Raw genomic sequence first — 18794 nt, 5'->3', positions numbered from 1 at the left:
ATTTTTAATTCAAAAATACCTTTCAATTTTTCAAATGGACCAAAAAGTCCATTCTTTCGATGATTATTCTAAAACAAGAAAAAATAGCTCAATTTTATCTATGCACCATGGAGATGGAGCAATTTTACCTTTGTTTTTAAAAGTTTTATTTATTTTTTTGTTTTGGGGTGGGGTAAAATGGTGATGATAGTTGAATGTAAGAAATATAATAAGATAAGATAATTTGCATTTTAAAAAATAGAAAATGTCATATAACTTTTTTTCTTCTGATATCATGCACAATAGGTATGATTTATTATTTATCATGTATTTTTTCTTAATAATTTTAAAAAATAAAATGATAAAAAAAATCAATTTTAATTATATCCTGATATGCTTTATCATTTATTTTGACTTCGAGTTAGTCGAGAACCAATATAATAGTTTTGAAAAAAAAAATAATTGAATAAACATAAGCAACTAGTAGAAAAAAAATCAATATTGGTAATTATTATAAAAATATATTAGAAAAAACAAACAAAATATGAAAGGAATAAATAAATAAAAATTAAAAATAAAAGATAAAGACTTTATGATAGCCGTCTAAAGACCACACCAACGAGGAAAACGAAAGAAAAAGAAAAAAAAACGAAACCTTTTTCTGCTGATGTTCATGTAAAGAGTCTCCTCTTCTTCTTCCTCTTTTCTTTTCCCCCTTCATCGTTTATGGCTTCAATATAGCCCTAAAATCATCTAACCCTAGTAGTTTTTTCAACTTTTCTCACCCTATAAACCTGCATAACCCTGTATAATGATGAATTTTTTGAAGTATTTGGGAGTTCGAGGCGATTAGAACTGGGAAATCCTTAGATCTGGTTTGTCTTTTTGGTAAGAAATTTCTTGCTTATATGGTTTGATTTTGTTGGAATTTTCATGGGTTAATTTGGGATTTTTGATGTGTTTTCCTGTATTTGGGTTTTGTTAAAACTTTTGGAGGGTTTTGTTTTTCTCGTGTGGATCGGTTGTAATTGAGTCTATATTGTTTTATCCTTGATTGAAAATTTGGAAATTAAGGTTTGCTTTATATAAGGGGAGAATGATTGCGTGTTGCAGATGGCGAATATAATTATGATAATTTTCTGGCTTGTCGTTGTGGATTAAGGATTTTGTGTGGTTTAAGTGGAATCTGATTTTGTCATAATTTATTGGAGAGAAGTACAAAAAATTATATGTTTTTCTAACCATATCCTTGTTCCACTTCTTAACCGTGTTAGTTTAGTAAGCTACACATTACATTTATTGATTTCTTAGTGGACATAATGTTTGCTAAGGTGAAACTTATTTTGGAACGGAAGGAGTATAATGTAAATTGAGTGTTTTTGGAGTATGAGAAAATAGGGCTTAAATGATGGTTGTAACAGTGCAAGCATTTTGCTGTTTTTAACCTATTAAGATATTGATAATACAGTGGTTATTTAACGAGTTTGAACTGAATTTAGTAACAAAAGAACTTGCTGAGCTTGGTTTTTACTGCTTAAGGTTTGTGTTTCTAGGTATTAAGGCTGGACGGTTTATTCTGGTGAGTTATCTATCAAAAATGAAAGTAACACTCTTAGCATGTTGATGGATGATGGAAATATAGCCTGAATAAGTGAAATGGATAGTTAACCATTATGAAATTCATGTGCTTGCACTTATGTGCAATGTTTTTATGCTTTGATGGGTATAAGGATGCGTATCATTTTCCTTTTAAAAATTTCCTGCTAATATCTGTTTGGGATGTGTTCCTGCAGGTTAAATGTCTTGGTGTTGCTTCCCGAATTATTTTTGGGGGACATTTTGTCCACTTGATGGGTGATGACCATCCAATGGATAGTAATTTAGACCATTCATCTCGGGAGCGAGTTCAACGCCTCTACAACAAGGTTTGTGTTTGCCTTGTCTCCTTATTTCTTTGCCATTTCAATTGAGTGTATATGTTTATATATAAAAATATTAAGCGTTTGTTTGTGTTGTGCTTTACTTGTAAAGCTGCAGTTGAACATCCATTTAACGTGCCATATTTGTTGGCTGTATAGCTGCTAATTGTATCTATCTAGATCATCTTTTTGCACAAAGAGCAACTGTATATTTGCTTGTTTAAAACATGTAATTGACATTTTTTTTCTTATCTTAATTTTTTTTTTAAAAAAAAGAATGTTGAGTTGGAGAATAAACGGAGAAAAGCAGCACAAGCTAGAGTTCCTTCTGATCCAAGTGCATGGCAACAAATGCGAGAAAACTATGAAACTATCATCCTGGAGGATCATGTTTTCTCAGAACAACATGAAATAGAGTATGCCTTGTGGCAGATGCATTACAGGAGAATTGAGGAACTGCGGGCACACTTCAATGCTGCTGCAAATTCTAGTGGGTCAACCAATGGGAAGGGTCCTCCTACTAGTGGACCAGATCGCGTTACAAAGATCAGAACACAGTTTAAAACTTTCCTTTCAGAAGCAACAGGTTTTTACCATGATTTGATGCTAAAAATTAGGGCCAAGTATGGTCTGCCACTGGGATATAATTCTGATGATCCAGAGAATCAGATTCCTTCCTCTAAAGATGGTAGCAAGTCTGTGGAGTTGAAGAAAGGATTGGTATCGTGCCATCGTTGTTTGATTTATCTTGGTGATCTTGCTCGGTACAAAGGCTTATATGGTGAGGGTGATTCTAAAGCTCGTGATTTTGCGGCTGCTTCGAGTTATTACCTGCAAGCTTCTTCACTTTGGCCTTCAAGTGGTAATCCTCATCATCAGGTATTTTCCGCAATCAAAGGGGAAGATGAATATTGGTTAATCTTCATATAAAATGATTAGTTTTCTTATTGTTCTTGTTGTGATGACTGATTGTCTTGTTTACTCAGCTTGCAATACTGGCTTCCTATTCCAATGATGAGCTGGTGGCTATTTATCGCTATTTTCGCAGTCTTGCAGTAGAAATCCCTTTTGCCACTGCAAGGGACAACTTGATTATTGCATTTGAGAAGGTAACCAACCTATCTTTGAGGTGACCCCTCCCCCGGCCAACTTCTTTGGTAGGATCATGTCTACTAGGTTTGTTCAGTGCAGACTGCAGACTGTGATCTTGAGAGTGTGAGCAGACTATGTTACTCATAGGCAGATGCAGGAAAAGGTTTAAAAGCATTAGTTGTTTAGAATGACTTGAATTATGTCATATATATCTCTTCTACTTGTATAAAAAAGTCATATATCTCTCTTTTGTGTGTCTATGTTAGAACTGTGAGATGCCATTGCAACATCTTGTAGTAGTATTGTGCTTCTTGTGGTTCATTACCATAAATGATTTTGGTAAAAGCTAATGATGTTGTACCATTACTGTTCTAATAGCGGACAGTATTGAAGTTTTATGTAAAAGCAAACCATAGACAGGTGGTGAACAGGTGAAGTTGGTCGTTGCTTGGAGAATTTTTAATTGTAATCTATATACATAGAGCTGTACTATACCTTGTATTATGATCGTTACTTGTGGCCTTATCAGAATATGCCTCTAGTAAAATTGTCACATACATGTGTATTGTTTTTGTAATTCTGAACAAGAAATGGGGAAGGAACTTGTCACATACATGCCTCTCGTCGCATCCAAAGGGCAGCGGCTGCGGTTTTCCCTTGTCATCAAAAAAATTAAAATAAAATAAAATTGTGAAGGAACTTTGATTTCTATATTTTACTGTGATTTGGACAGTTTTTCCAGTATGTTTGATAGTGCAACCTTTACCAGAATATGTGGAGAACCTTTTCTTTCATTTTATTGGAAAAGTTGAACTCTATTAATATGAATACATGTTAGCTATTAATATGAATCACCAAGGAGGTGTGCAACCCATCAGTTTTGGGTTTCCTTTAGCCCTAATGCAAAATATATTTACTTATCTGAGATGTTATTGGTCCTTGTAAAATTTGTAAACAGTGACTTCTGTGTCATCTTTTGGCAGAACCGTCAGTGTTACACCAATATGCTGGGGGATACTAAAGTTTCCTCCACCAAGGCAGTACCTCTTCGCACGACTGGAAAAGGAAGAGGCAAAGGAGAAACAAGGCAACCGATGAAAGATGATAAGGTTGAAGCAATCTCTGTTCAGGAAAAAGCTTCTAGTATGTCAGACATCTTCAAAACCTTCACCACGAGATATGTTCGACTAAATGGCATTCTTTTCACTCGCACTAGGTATTTTCCTGTCCGTACTCTAATTGAATCTCTGCTATTTGGCTATAATATAACAATATGCTGATGTTGTACTTTTGCCATGTTTAACCAGCTTGGAGACTTTTGGAGAAGTGCAGTTGGTGGTTAAGAATGATCTGCTTGAGCTTCTCTCTTCTGGGCCTGATGAGAAGTATAATTTTGGTTCGGACGCTGCCGACTGTAGACAGGCTATTGTGAGGCTTGTGGCTATCCTGATATTCACTGTTCATAATGTGAACAGAGAAAGTGAAAATCAGTCATATGCTGAGATCTTACAGAGATCTGTTCTTCTACAGAATTCGTTTACTGCTGTTTTTGAATTCATGGGTCATGTTGTTGAGAGATGCGTCCAATTAAATGATCCCACAACAAGCTTCCTTTTGCCTGGTGTTTTGGTGTTTGTGGAGTGGTTGGCATGCCATCAAGATGTTGCACTTGGCAATGAACCAGAAGAGAAACAAATGACAGCTAGATCGTTTTTTTGGAAAAACTGTATTGCTTTCTTTAATAAGCTATTGTCCAGCGGGTTCAAGTTTGTTGATGACGACAAGGATGAAATGTGCTTTTTCAATATGAGCAGGTATGATGAAGGAGAAAGTGGTAATCGTCTTGCATTGCCTGAGGATTTCGAACTGAGAGGATTTCTACCTCTTCTTCCGGCACAACTTATCCTTGATTTTTCAAGGAAGCATTCTTTTGGTGGTGATGGTGGCATCAAAGAGAAGAAATCACGTCTCCAGAGGATAATAGCAGCAGGAAAGGCTCTTGCTAGTGTGGTCCGTGTTGGAGAAGAGGGAATATATTTTGACAGCACGGCAAAGAAATTCATCATTGGCATTGAGCCCCAAGTATCTGATGATTATGTACATGGTTGCGCCATGGAAGTTCCCAAATTAAGTGGTATTGAGCTGGAGAATCCAGCTGCAAGGCAGTTAACTGTAGGAGCTCCGCAGCCAAAGCAACAATTGTATGTGGAGTGTGAGGAAGAAGATGAGGTAATTGTCTTTAAGCCATCTGTGGCAGAAAAGCATGTCAATGGAAGCGCTTCAAACATGACGACCACGGAAGTTCCTGTTTCTTGTGTTGGTGCTGCCAAGGTTCCTCCTGGCATTAGCATATCCTCTGCTTGTCTAGGAGATGAGATGGGCTCATCTTCAGCTGCACTTGATGAATTGATCATGCCGAGTGCTTTGCATGCTAGTGTAAGGCCACCTTCAACTATTGCCAATAACAGTGGCCAGTATATGCAGCCTATTCAACCAAATACTTCAATGTGGTCCGTTGACCAGGGTGCTTATATGAATGGATTGGCTAGCTTGAACTTGATAGGAAGTGGTCTGACTATAAAATCTGAGTTGCAAGATCATTCAGGAGTATTTCCACCTGCACCATATTCGATCCCTTTTCCACAGTCTCTCAATTTTAGCATAGCAAATAATATTCCCGCTCAGGTTCCAGATGCTGCTATACCAACTAACTTCAGTTCACTTTCATCCCAAATAGTTGGTATTGACAGCATGTCAATAAAGTCTCCATCAGTCATGTCAACAGGCATAAAGAAAAATCCAGTCGGCAGACCTGGTAGGCATCTGGGTCCACCTCCAGGCTTTGGGTCTGTTCCTTCCAAAGTCGTGGATGAGTCTTCATCAGCCATGACTGTAAAGAGTGAACATTCTCTTCCTCCTATGGATGACTATAGCTGGCTGGATGGATATCAGTTGTCTTCATCAAATCAGAGCATTGGTTTCAATAACTCCATTAATCATTCAACACAAAACTACCACTCCATGAGCAAGAGCAGTAGCTCAGTTGGGATGGTAAGTTTTCCGTTCCCTGGGAAACAGGTAAACTCTCTGCATGTACAATCAGGGAACCAGAAAGGTCGGGAGGACTACCAGATATCTGATCAATTAAAACTGTACCAGGAGCAACCTCAGCAACTCAAGAGCGTAAATCAACAGTCTGTTGCACTGCCTCAGCAGCATCAAGGACAGTCTATGTGGGAACGCCGTTTCTTTGTGTGATATGGATACGAGAGATTAGATGGTAAAATCCGTGTACCTTAAAGGAGAATAACCTTGAACAAATAAGCCCATATCTTTTTCCTTCCTACCCCTGTATTCATTTTTCTTACAGTTAGCTGCTCAAGTGTTTCCAGGTTGTTAACAGTTACTGTGGCGATGTCCAGCGGCCTGTTGCTAGGACGTTCAACCATCATATTTGCAGTATGGCCAAGGTTATTAAGTTTTTCTTGCAGCATGGATCGTCTTGGAGTGTTGCAGGCACTTGCTGTCGAGCAGGTATTGCCCTCCTCCCTCCTCCCATCTCTCTGTGTTTCTCTTGGTCTTCCACTGTGCATTTGAGTGGACATACTTTTGACAACTTTTTATGATTCATCCCGATGACACGGCGTTTTTGTCTGGCTAGTCTAATGAGAAAGTTCCCCCACTATTTCCTTTTTTCCTAGCCTAGTTTCTGTGAGCTTACTTAATAGTTGTGTGTGTGGCTGGTTGTCTGTGGAAGCTTTGCTAATAGTATTTGAGACATTGCTTTTCCTGTTTCTTTTTTTTATTTTTTATTGGGGGCTGGGGGTTAATGTAGAGTTGGAATCTGATTCCTATGCTTTTCTTATTGGAAGCCTGAACAATTATGATATGTCCTATCCTTAAGCTATTGAATTCCAATTTAAAATTCCCCAGTCACTTTTTTCCTGTTTGTACCTCGAGGTTATTAAAGTTAATTCCCTGGTTGTGTCCAAGTAGTTTACCCTTTTAAGATTCTCATTCACTTGAGGGGAAATCACAGAGTTTGAAGCTGAAAGCAATGAATTTCTCACACTTTTTTGGGTGTATGCAGTTTGTGCCTAGCTCTCCAGACTGGATGCGTTAGACTGAGGTCAGTAGGTGCAGCGATTGGAAGCTTTGGAAGTAAGAACCTTGCATGGTTGGTATATCAGGTTTTGGTGGATTGCTGGTTGCAGTCTATGAATGAGAAGCTAATCAATCTATCTGATAGTAGATCTCTCTTACGAAGTTCTTCTACATGCCATGATAAGCAGTGTCCAACTATTAATGTGTAAGTAGATATCTTGGCAGTTCACATATCCGCCTGAAAGTTCTATCATGGATTTTGCAAAAGATCATACAGAAGGATTAGTTATCCGAGGAGTAACTATGGATGTTTGATGAAAATAAGTTTGAGAATATGTACACACATATGGTTATCTCACTTTATCTGGTTTGTCGCATTGTCAACTAGTGACAATATCCTGTCATGTTTGTTATTTGGATTTATGATGCTTGTGATCCAGTTGGATAATTAGTGTCTGATCACCTGTATCTTGTCAGGCCAGTTTCCCAGGCAGGGAATACCTAAACTATTTGTTTTGATAGAACACCTTTCATCTTTTGTTTCAGTGTGTTGAGGCATCTACCTTCTCTGCCCCCCTCCCTCCCCCCTCCCCCGACCCCCACGTCTGCTTATGTTTTCATACGAGTTCACTTTTCCATTCATCAAATTTGCCTGTTATTGACAATGCTGGAAATGTCTTATGGTTTTTGTTTTCACCTATTCGAAGTACCAACCCATGACTTTATGTTAAAATGTTGCAAAACTCTCTAGTGCTTATGAAGGTTGAAGGGTGAACGACAGCAAGATTAACTAAGGCGATACAATTAACTAATGTATTTATCTTATAGGTTCATGCTTTTGGCAGATGGAAAAAGTGAAACAGCAAAACAATACTTGAAAGACTGTTATTTCTTACTTATTCATCTGCTATTTCCCTTCTCCGTACCCCGTGTATAGTGGAAGCTCAATGCAAATAATGAGCAGCAAGTTTGTAGAGGTAGTTATTTTATCTAAATTTGTGCAATAGGACCTAAATTTATATCGTAGAATCACCATTTTCAGGATGTTTTCGTAACCTCCAACATAAATGAATGGTCAAACGTTTTATTGACGATCACAAGTTGTAAGTGTTAACGCAGTGCCATGGTTGACCTTTGCTTCAATCTCAGCTCACACTTTTAGAGAACATGAAATGGAGTCTTGGAGGTGTTATCTTCGTGTGACCAATAAGTAATGGGTTTGACCCCATGAAATAATGTTTGTTGCATCACGATAGTTTTCTACATTATATTCTCTAGGAATGCAACTTTTTGCAGACCTTGTGTGAACATTATATGCTTCGTGAATCAAGCTACTTATTATGAGAAAACCTGCACAAAAAATTTGCAACTATGGACATATGCTCCATCCTTGCTAATGCTTAATTCTCATATTTAACTAGCTTAATTCTATGGATACATATTTAAACCATGTAATCTAATAGCTATTTTAGGATATCGACTGCTTTTCCCATGTGTCTCCTGAATGATATGCCTAATCAGTAAACTTGCTAGCTGCTGCTTCTGCTTGAAAATCTTGCTATTACGCTCCAACCATAAGCAATACATTGTGCTAGCCATTGCCAATTTATACGCAAGTGTTGTGCATGTACGCTCCATATACTTGATTGCCTAGGTAACCTCAGTTGTTCAGTTCATTATGCCTCTACTAATCACTTTCCAAGTTAATATTTTACTCTAGTCTTTTGCAGCATATGCACATTGAAAGAATAGGTGGCCGAGATCCTCATTCACCTGTTGACATAAAGGGCATATCGAAAGCTCTATCACATCCCCTTTAGCCAATCTATCTAGTTGCAAGTCTTCCATTTACTGCTAGGTACAAAATTAACATCCATTTAGGAGCTCCCACATTTGTCCATACCAGTGATCCTCACTCTACCTTCTCTATTGTACCCCCTGTTTGCATATACATTTTGTCAATGGAGTATTTTCCATGTCTCCTAAACATGCCTCAGTATAGCCAGCCTCTTGTAGATGTTGGGCAGCTTTCAGAATTCTTTATACCACCCAAGAAGCTTGTTTTACTTGTATGTTTCACACACCATTTTACCCATAATAACTATGTATCCAAGCAACCCATATCTTCAATTTTTTCTGGCATAGAATTCCACAACAATTTGCCTATTTCAACCTTGTTCCATGTATATATGTCAAGAAAATTATTTCCTCCATTTGCTTTGGGCCAACACGGATTGTCCCATGCAATTAAAGCCTTTCTTGAGGTCTTAGTATTTTCAGTCCATAAAAATCTTCTACACATAACATCCACTGTTTGGATAATCTTCTTAGGAAGGGCAAATATTTGGGACCTGGACATTTGAATACCATACAGTACACTATTCATGAGTTGAACTCTACATGCATATGATAAGAATTTAGTGGTCCAACTTGTAATCTTACCTAGCATCTTCTCTTGAAATGGTTTGCGTTGGACTATGGATATCCTTTTAGTACTCAAATGTACTCCAAGATATCTAAAAGGAAGCTCCCCTTTAACAAATTTCAATTCTTCCAATATCTCCTCTTGTAGTTGTTGTTTAACCCCACCAAAATAGACACTACTCTTATCTATATTTGCAAGCAGGCCTGAAGTTGTAGAAAACTTTATAAAGCACTTATACATGCACTTCACTGTTTTTATATCTTCTATGCAAAACATCAATAAATTATCAACAAAGCTCAACTACATTATCCTCTGATTTTTGCATTTAGGATGATAATGAAAAGCAAGATTTGTCTCTAAGCTCTTCAAAATTATTGTCGGATAGTCCATAGCTAACACAAATAAATAAGGGGATCTTACCCCTCTCCTTGCTTTAAATGGTGTTGTTCTATGTCCATTGATCTGAATAGAATATGTGACTGCTGTAACACACTGCATATCCAGTTGATGACTCTTGTAGGAATTTTAAGCTCCACTAGTATTTGCTCCAAGAATGTCCATTCCTTAGATTCATATTCTTTTTTCATGTCAATCTTCACCATACACATTCTAGAAATCCTCCATCTCTCATATCCTTTCAAAATTTCATGACTCAATATCACATTATCATTCAAAGCTCTTCCTGGTACAAATGTTGATTGATTAGAATCCACTAGATCCTTCATGACTAATTTTAACCTAGCAGTGATCACTTTAGATATAACTTTGTATGTATATGGTTGATCAATATGAGATTAGCCTGTATTCACTTATTCTAGATGGATTTTCCACCTTAGGTATGAGTGTTACAACAATACAATTTATAGGCTGGAACATTTCCCCAGTGTCAAAGAAAGTTAAAACTGCATGTCTGATCTCCTCCCCACTGTTCATAATGCTGTTTTAAATGCCACAACATTTAGTCCATCTTTTCCTGAAGCTTTTAGATCGCTAATGTCCTACAGAGCTGTTTCCACTTCCCTCTTTGTTGCTGGAGCTGTGAGCCGAACTGCCGATCTCTATTCAGAAGTCCAACCCTCCTTATTATATTGGTATTCACACTTGGTAAGCAAGTAGTAGCCTATCCAAACAATCCATGATAAAAATTAATTGCCTCTTCCTCAACTTTTTGAGAATGCACAACAATACCTGCAAGAGACTAGTTATAGTATTTTGTGCCACTCTATTTTTCATATGAACAAAGAAGTATCATGTATTAGCATCACCTAGGTTCAACCATTGCACCCTAGACTTTTGCCTAATAACACTTTTCTCAACCAAACTCCATATCTCCAATTGTTGTCTTGATTCCCTTTCTTGCTCCTTATTAGCATCACCATATTATGGTCTTTCTTGCTCCTTATTAGCATCACCATATTATGGTCTATCATATCAGTTTGTACTTGTTGAAGTTGCTATCTAATGTGCTAGATTTTGTACTTTACCCATCTAAGCTCACTATTATTCAGCTCTTTAAGTACACTTTTCACCTTCCACCAAATTGTCTTCATGTCTCATTTAGTCACTTTTCACCTTCCACCAAATTGTCTTCATGTCTCATTTAGTATGTCCTTGCCAACCTTGAATGATTATTCGAAGAAACTTTGGATGGTCCGCAATGCAATTAAAGAATCTGTAGGCTTTATAAGTATTCTTGCAATATTTACCAGACTCAGAGGGGAATATCAGATCTTGATCTTGAATTTTTTACCTCCATAGCTGACATATGAATCATCCACTAAGCATTTACTATAAGCCCTATCAATCATACTACAGGTGTCCATTAGTCCAAGTGTATGAACTCCTAATTATTATCAAATAATTCATCCCAACATCTATCAGAAAGTCATTAAAATCCTTAACTTCTATATCCTACATGGGGCTACCGTGAGGTCTATCTTATGTTTTTAGTTTTGCATTATAATCCCCCGTACACAACATATTCCCCTATTTGTTAGCAATCAAGTCCCTCAGATCCTCTCAAAGTTTCAACCTATCATGCACTGTATGTAGTCCATACACTGTAACAAACATAAACTCCAGGCCACTACCTTTTAATCTCACTCTAGATTGTATATGTTGATCAAACTTATTTCCCACAACACACTCTACATACTGAGGATCCCATAGTACCCAAACCCTACCCTTAGTAGTGAAAACATAATTATCCGCATATCTTCATCTTGATGAAATTTTTTGAATCATTTTATTTTGCATACCTTCCTTTACTTTATGTTCTAAGATAGCTATATATAGTACTAACAATATTCTCCTTCATAAAAAATTTAAGCTCCTTCAATTTATGAAGTTCATTGATTCCTCTAGTGTTCCAAGTGAAAAGTTGCATATGAACTAGTAGCTAACACATCACTAATACCCTCTTTGTGCATATGTTATCCATACCCAACACTTGTACTATCATGCTAATACACATTCAAAGTATCAAATCTATTCTTCATTAGTACTGTGTGAGAAGTCTATTGCTTAGGAGTAGCTTTGGCTGTTGATTTTGATGGCACCTGCTTTCATGCTTCCTCTTAAGACATTTTTGTTGGTTCCTTAGTCCCTTGTGTCTCCACCTACCCCTTTCTGCTTACATCAATCTTATGTATAGATTTATTCTCCCTTCTAGGTGGTGCTGGAGGTCGGACCCCTTCCTTCGCATGGAATTTATGGCCCACTTGGATGCACTTAGAACAATATTCCAGCACCCACTCGTACTATATTATTTGTTCAAATATTTGGCCATTAGGATCCCCCACCTTCAGCTTGTTTGGTAGTTCTCTAGTAATATCCATTTCAATAAGAACTTGAGCAAATGATATTCGATCTACTTTAGTAGTACATTCATCCGCATATAAAGGAACCCCAAGCCCACAACTAAGCTGACTGAAGGAGTCCATACTCCTACAATTTAGAGGAAGATTAGGGTATTTCATCCAAATAAGCGTTGTCTGTAGTGCTATCCATCTCGTCTTTGTTTAATTTTGTTAGTCGGCACAACCTAGTAATTTACTAACTTAACTTTTCGCCTAAGTGTGAAACACGTTGCCTAACGTGTTTCAACAAAGTAGTAAAAATAGTAACTAAAAATACAATATTTTACGTGGAAAACATCCGACTCAAAAGGTGTAAAAAATCATGACATGTACCCCTACAAGATTTAACTCCAACTTCACTAAATCACTGAGCCTCCACAGATATAAATTACAAACTTTGCAACCTACAAAACTAACTCTAATTCCTTAACTTTAAGATATGGATTTAGATTACAACTCTTACAATCCTAGGATCTAACTCTAATTCCTAACCTTCAAGTTATGAATTCAGATTTCAACTCTTTTAATCCTAGGAACTAACTCTAAATCCTAAACTTTAACACAAACCTCCCAAGGCATGTGCTCCCAATTCTTCGAGTTATCACAACCAGAAGACAACACTCCTAATTTAGTTTTTAACTCACTAAACTAAGATTACATTACGGCTCAATCACAAAGAAAACCTCCGAACACATAAACTCTGTAAAAAGACCAAGTTCTTCGATGTGTTCCTTTAGTTTGCTAGTAGCACTTGTGAAGTCAATTTTTCAATTGTTCTTTTTGCTCTTAAGTGCACAAGTATTTTGGACGACTTCACCTCTTTTTAAGCACAATTCTTCATAAAATTATTGCTCACTTCAAACTCCTCATTGGTTGAACTCTCTTGACTTAGAGTTCTATTTCAAGTAAGACCCCTTCTTCAATTCAAGCTTATTGCTTCTTTAGACTCCTTCAAATCAAATTCTTTAATTCTTTTGTATTATATTCGAACTTTAACTCTTCAACTCAGTAGTAAATGGAAGATTTATACTTCAAGTAAGACTCCTTATTCAATTAAAACTCCTTACCTCTTTAGACTCCTTCTTCAAATCAAACTCATTGATTCTTTTTCATTAATTCATCACTTGTTTGATTCCTTGTTTTTTATCACGGAATTTCTTGATTTATGCACTATTGTCTTTATTTATTTTAAAATATTTTCTGAATTCAACTGCTTGTATCTTTGGACCATGTTGACTAACGTGTTTCATCTTTCTTTGTGAATCATCAAAACTGCATAAATCCCAACAAATTCAACTACCTTCTCCTCATTATTCATAACCGGAGTCACGTAGTTGAGACCCAAACCCTTAGCCGACAATCTGTTAGTATCAAAGAAATTCGCCCATTTGTGCTTAGGTTCATCCTTAAGCTCCAATTTCCTTTGCGCAATTTTGGACATTACCCCAGTATTCTCATTTTCCTATTCTCCAGAGATCTATCTTCATTGCAGCACTATGCTCCAGATTAATGGAGCCCGTTACTGTTCCATTGGTTTATGAAGTCACCTCTTTAGCTAAAGGCGACCTTTGTTCCATAGGTAGTTTATTCTTCCTTGCAGGAATTTCCCCCAACTTGACACTGCTTGTCCTTGACCGTACTACCTCCGTCAGAACGATCTTTTTCCACTGTCATCCGTTGGAATTCTGGGGTTTATCTCTTATCTAAAATCAGAGATGGGATTCCAAAAAATCAATAATTTTTTGCTAAAATTATATTCAATTGTTAGAAAATTCACTAGTTTTTTCTTGATGTCATTTTACATTTATTTATTAGTAGAGAAAATACATAATGGGGTAATAAATTCACATTGAACAAGAATAAAAGGGGTAATTGAACCCCTATCAAGTTGAAGTGTCTCCTTAAAATTAAGGTGTAAGTTTAGAAGAAAAAAATAATGTTTCCCCTTATATTTACACCTTAATTTTAAGGAGGCACTTCAACCGTATAGGAGTCCAATTACCCTTTTATTTTTGTTCAATATAAATTTATTACCCCATTATAAGGCATGGAAAGTGTACTATACTCTCCAAAAGAGCTTGAGGTGAGCATAAACTAATTTTATTTTGTTTTAACGTTTCTTTCATAAAAAAATATATACTAATATCATTTTAAAAAAGAAAATGTTTAAAATACACGTAAACTTTGGATGAACTTGTTGTTAAACATTTTAACTTTGCGAGAGCTCTATGACCCATGGATAATTTTAAAGTGAAATATATGCCCCTTAAAAATTCTCACTCTGATTTGTGTTAAATGGTCACAAATACGCGCTGACACGTGTCTTTTTATTTTAAATTTTTATTTCTTATTTTTTTAAAAAAAAACTTTTTTATTTTCCTTACCATATTGTATTCAACGTTTTCTTAATTTTTTTTCTATTTTCTACTACTAAGAAGCCATGTTTCTTTTAAAATATAAATTTTAACTTTTTATTAATATCTTAAAAGAAATTACAATATTCTGAGCAACAACCCACTTATTGTCCAAATTGGGTGGGCATGGTATAGTACGGTATTGTATTTAAAAATTTTGATACCATGATTTCGATATTCAATTTTTTAAACATTATTACCATACCAATTTAATTCGATATGGTTCGATATTCTACGGTATGGTAAATCGGTAGCCATAGTTTGTTCTAAATTAACTAATATATACTCGTATAATAGAGTATTATGACTTCGACAATTAAAAAAAAAGTATCAATTCTATCATACTAACACATTACACATGTAGAAATATATATTCAAAATAAAGTACAGACAACTCCTTTTGTTAATCAATTAAATTTCAAATACATTTCAATCAAAAATAGAGTAATCAAAGTTTCAACTTCTAAACATTTAGTTTATACTAATACTAGGCTGCATATTTGTTAGTATTTTAATAATATGTGTGTGTGTGATTTATGTAACTGTATACTTCTGTATGATATTCGGTATTCCCGGTATGTTATTTCTAAATATCAAATACCATACCGAATACCAAAAAAAATAAAACATATACCATATACCATACCAAATGCCATAATACCAAAATCACGGTATTAAAAATTTCGATATGGTATGATAATTCGGTATATAACATAACATACTCACCCCTAATTCTATTGCGTATACTCTAAGTAGAGGGTTTTCTAAATCTCTAAATTCCACTCTTCTTCTATAACACCTCGAAAATTGAAAAAGAAAAGGGTTGCACTTTTGGGCACTGAAGCAGTTTCTTCAAGTCGACCTATGGACTATAGGAAGCTCTACGGGTGTAGGAAGGCAATCATGGAAACTAAGTGGAGGTTTTGAAAATGTCAAGTCTTTGATGATAGTCCATGAGTGAACAAAATGGGTTGAAATAAGTCCTACTGGCCGTAGGAAGTGCCCGTAAAAGTTGTTAGGACTTAGTGAAATTTTGGAATGGCATTTGGGTTCTACGACCAAGTCCTATGGACCATAGGAACGGTTTCCTGGAAGTATGCCAATTAACGAGCCCTAGTAACAATTTTACGATTGACCAGGTTGATCCATAGAAAGCCTTACGGACCGTAGGTCCAACCGTAGACATTGTCCGACGATTTTTAATTAAGGGTGTTTTGATCTTTTTCTACCAAATTAACCCTTAAACTATGTCGTTTTGGTCTATACTATCCCTATAACTAAATTTACTCTTCAAAACAACATCCATTCCCTCCCATTCACCCAAACTCAAAAATTCTCTCAAGGGTTTCTTCTCCAAATTCTCTCAAATAATTATCAAGCCAAGCTAGGGTTTCATCAAGCTTCAAGGTCTCTTGTTAGGGATTTGATTACCCAAGGTATGTGGGAACTTCACCAATAGATTCTTTTCATCCATTGGATTCCAAAAGAGTTCTATTTTTCCAATTGATTTCACCCAATTCTTTTAGGATTTCATGTGATTCTCCATGGGTTCAATTCATTATGATTCAACTATTCATATTCAATATTATTAAGTATGATTTGATCAAATTACATGATTTTCAGTTGATTTCATATGGACTCATGCCTATGTCTATTTTATGAATATGAACTATGATTATGAACTTATGAATCTATGCATGTTTTATAAAAATAATGATTTATGACTAAAAGATATTTTTAAGATAAAGTGTCAATGATTTGTGAAAGTTTTTCTCACATTTGAATGGAAATCATGATTTGGATGCTTAGATATGCAAGTGTCTAAATAAATGAAGTTATGGTCATGATTTTGAAATGAGCTATTCTAATATGAAATTATGATTGGTTTGGTAGTCTTAATTGTTGCCCTTTCAAGTATTTTGATGGTGATTATGTATTTTCCATTGGAGTTTACTTAGCACCAAGAGGACATTGAGATGGAGACTTTCTCGTTTGTAGAGACTGGGTCTCTAGAAGCAATCTCCTTGTCCCAAACTACGTGCCCCGATAGGATTGTCTTAAATGACCTAACTAGTGGATCCACCTTAGCAATTATGAATGATACATAGTTCTACCTTGGCAAGTAGACTCTCTTTTTGGTGTGAGGGTTATACCGAATTCCATGTTATAGCTCACATGATCTTATTGTAGGTTAACGGTAAATATCCCACAAACTAACTATGTTTTCTTCAAAAGTGTTTTCAAAGCTTTTCTATGGTTTTCAATATGTATTGACCTTGTCATGAACTATGATTCCTCTTTAAAGGTTTTTACTACATTTTACTTGGTCATGCATATCATGTTTAAGTTCATCATACTATCATGCCTATGTTTTTATGCATTTACCTATATTGAGTACATTCAAAGTACTGATGCATATTGTGCCTATATTGATCTATAATATAGGTTCTGATGCTCCACATGTCCCACTTGATAACCCCCAGGTAGATAGAGATCCAGAATAGAGAGAGTTATCACAACCATCCACCGAGGCACCACTACCTCCAGCTTCAACCTCCCAGACTCTAGGTACCTTTGTTACTATTCCTATGTTTTTTCTTGAGAAATTGGTTGCAGATCAGCGCCAGACCAGGACATTGGTAGACCAGATTGTGCTCTGGATGCCCCAGCTGATAGAGACAAAGGTATTAGCTGCGAAAAAGGAGATCAAAGATGAGATGAGGACGGAGCTATCAGTCTTAAAGGACAAAATGGATGGTTTGGAGAACCTTGTTCAGGATCGCTTCCAGCTACCGGTTCAGCAGATACTGAAGAGTTCAGAGCCCAGTTGGCCGAAATGCGCACTCAAATTGCTAAGCTGGCTGAAAAGCCAACACAGGTGCCCACTCCGGTCATGCTAGAGTCGTTGATGCAAATGTTAAGTCAAGCACCCTCCACTCAAACACTCGATGATCTTTAGGGAGCACCCCTACAAGTAAATCCGGCAAGAGAAAACACATAGCTGGAGAACTTGACGAGAAGACCCCTACTGACCCAGCTAGAGAGGCAAGAAGGCAAGAAAAGAGAGCTTGTAGAGCATCATAGAGGGAAGCTAGGGAGAAGGAAGCCCTTGAACAGCAACAGCGAGATGCAGCCTTAATTGGAGTTTCTGGCAGTGGCGCACCTGCTTCGACTAATGAGGACCACACTGATCATGTCCCGAGACCTAAGAGTGCACCCATTGATAAGGGTGCCAATGTTGATCCGACGACCGGCGTCTAGAGCGCCGCAGGTATGACCCCTTCTCATAGCCTGTGTATTTGATTGTTTTATCTCGACTTTGAGGACAAAGTCCTTTTTATTTGGGGAGGGGGTGGTCAGCAACCGACCATAGCTGTTAGAAAAATGGAGGTTGTCTCTTTGTATTACTGCTGTGGATGTTTTATGTATTGAGTTGTGCAGCAGCTACTCTGTGAATATCGAGGACCTAAATCTGAGTTTGACTGTTAGGATCTTTAGATGACATCTTAGATACTAATATGTTGAAAGTGGCTAATCTGACCAATTAATTGGTGAACCAAGAAACTAAAAAAATGCAATCCTGTGTAGTGTGTGAGTAAGTTTTGATTGAAGTCTAACACTAGGAGCAGAAACTAGAACTCGCCTAAGTAGTCTTGCTTGAATAACCGGATAGGAAAGGATCAGTAGGTCATTTTTGTTAAACTAGTAAAAAAAAGGCAAAAATAAAAGAACCAAATGAAAAGCTTATCACTTGAACCCAATTTGAGCCTTAAATCAGTCTTTGTTCATACCCAACATATATCAAATCCCTGGTTCTCCGAAGGAACATGATATCACAACTCAAAGCCTAAGTTGAGGGTGATTGCAATCCGAACAGAAAGAAAAAGGGAAAAAGAAGGTTCAACCAGTGAGCGGAATGTGTATAAAAAAATAAAAAATAAAAAGAGAAAATGATAGCTACTGGGTCGAGATGAAATAAAGAAAAAGAGAGAATCACTCAGAA

At 36.5% G+C, this 18794-nt stretch overlaps 1 protein-coding gene across 5 annotated transcripts; it reads left to right on the top strand.

The window, feature by feature from the left end:
* Positions 1-572: 572 nt before the first annotated feature.
* LOC125861765 (nonsense-mediated mRNA decay factor SMG7-like) lies at positions 573-7632 on the top strand. 5 transcript variants are annotated; one of them, XM_049541626.1, is made up of 9 exons: positions 620-867; positions 1773-1904; positions 2175-2777; positions 2885-3007; positions 3974-4206; positions 4298-6068; positions 6150-6270; positions 6383-6524; positions 7081-7632. In XM_049541626.1, the coding sequence occupies exons 2-7, from the start codon at positions 1830-1832 to the stop codon at positions 6246-6248; spliced, it is 2904 nt and encodes a 967-aa protein (XP_049397583.1). In that variant the 5' UTR covers positions 620-867; positions 1773-1829; the 3' UTR covers positions 6249-6270; positions 6383-6524; positions 7081-7632. The 5 variants fall into 5 exon arrangements, with proteins under 5 accessions (XP_049397582.1, XP_049397583.1, XP_049397584.1 ...); XM_049541627.1 differs by having other exon boundaries at positions 6374-6524; XM_049541625.1 differs by having other exon boundaries at positions 573-867; positions 4298-6270.
* The last annotated feature ends 11162 nt before the right edge of the window (positions 7633-18794 follow it).

This window comes from Solanum stenotomum, chromosome 4 (assembly GCF_019186545.1).
Source record: "Solanum stenotomum isolate F172 chromosome 4, ASM1918654v1, whole genome shotgun sequence".
In the NCBI taxonomy this organism is placed as follows: domain Eukaryota; kingdom Viridiplantae; phylum Streptophyta; class Magnoliopsida; order Solanales; family Solanaceae; genus Solanum; species Solanum stenotomum.
Note: the sequence above shows the minus strand (reverse complement) of the source record. Positions and strands in the feature narration are given on the sequence as shown.

Coding starts and splice junctions, on each gene's coding strand:
- LOC125861765 (XM_049541625.1), top strand. CDS start 1,830: ATGGGTGATGACCATCCAATGGATAGTAATTTAGACCATTCATCTCGG. Junction 1,905..2,174: donor TTCAACGCCTCTACAACAAG/GTTTGTGTTTGC, acceptor TTTAAAAAAAAG/AATGTTGAGTTGGAGAATAA. Junction 4,207..4,297: donor ATTCTTTTCACTCGCACTAG/GTATTTTCCTGT, acceptor ATGTTTAACCAG/CTTGGAGACTTTTGGAGAAG.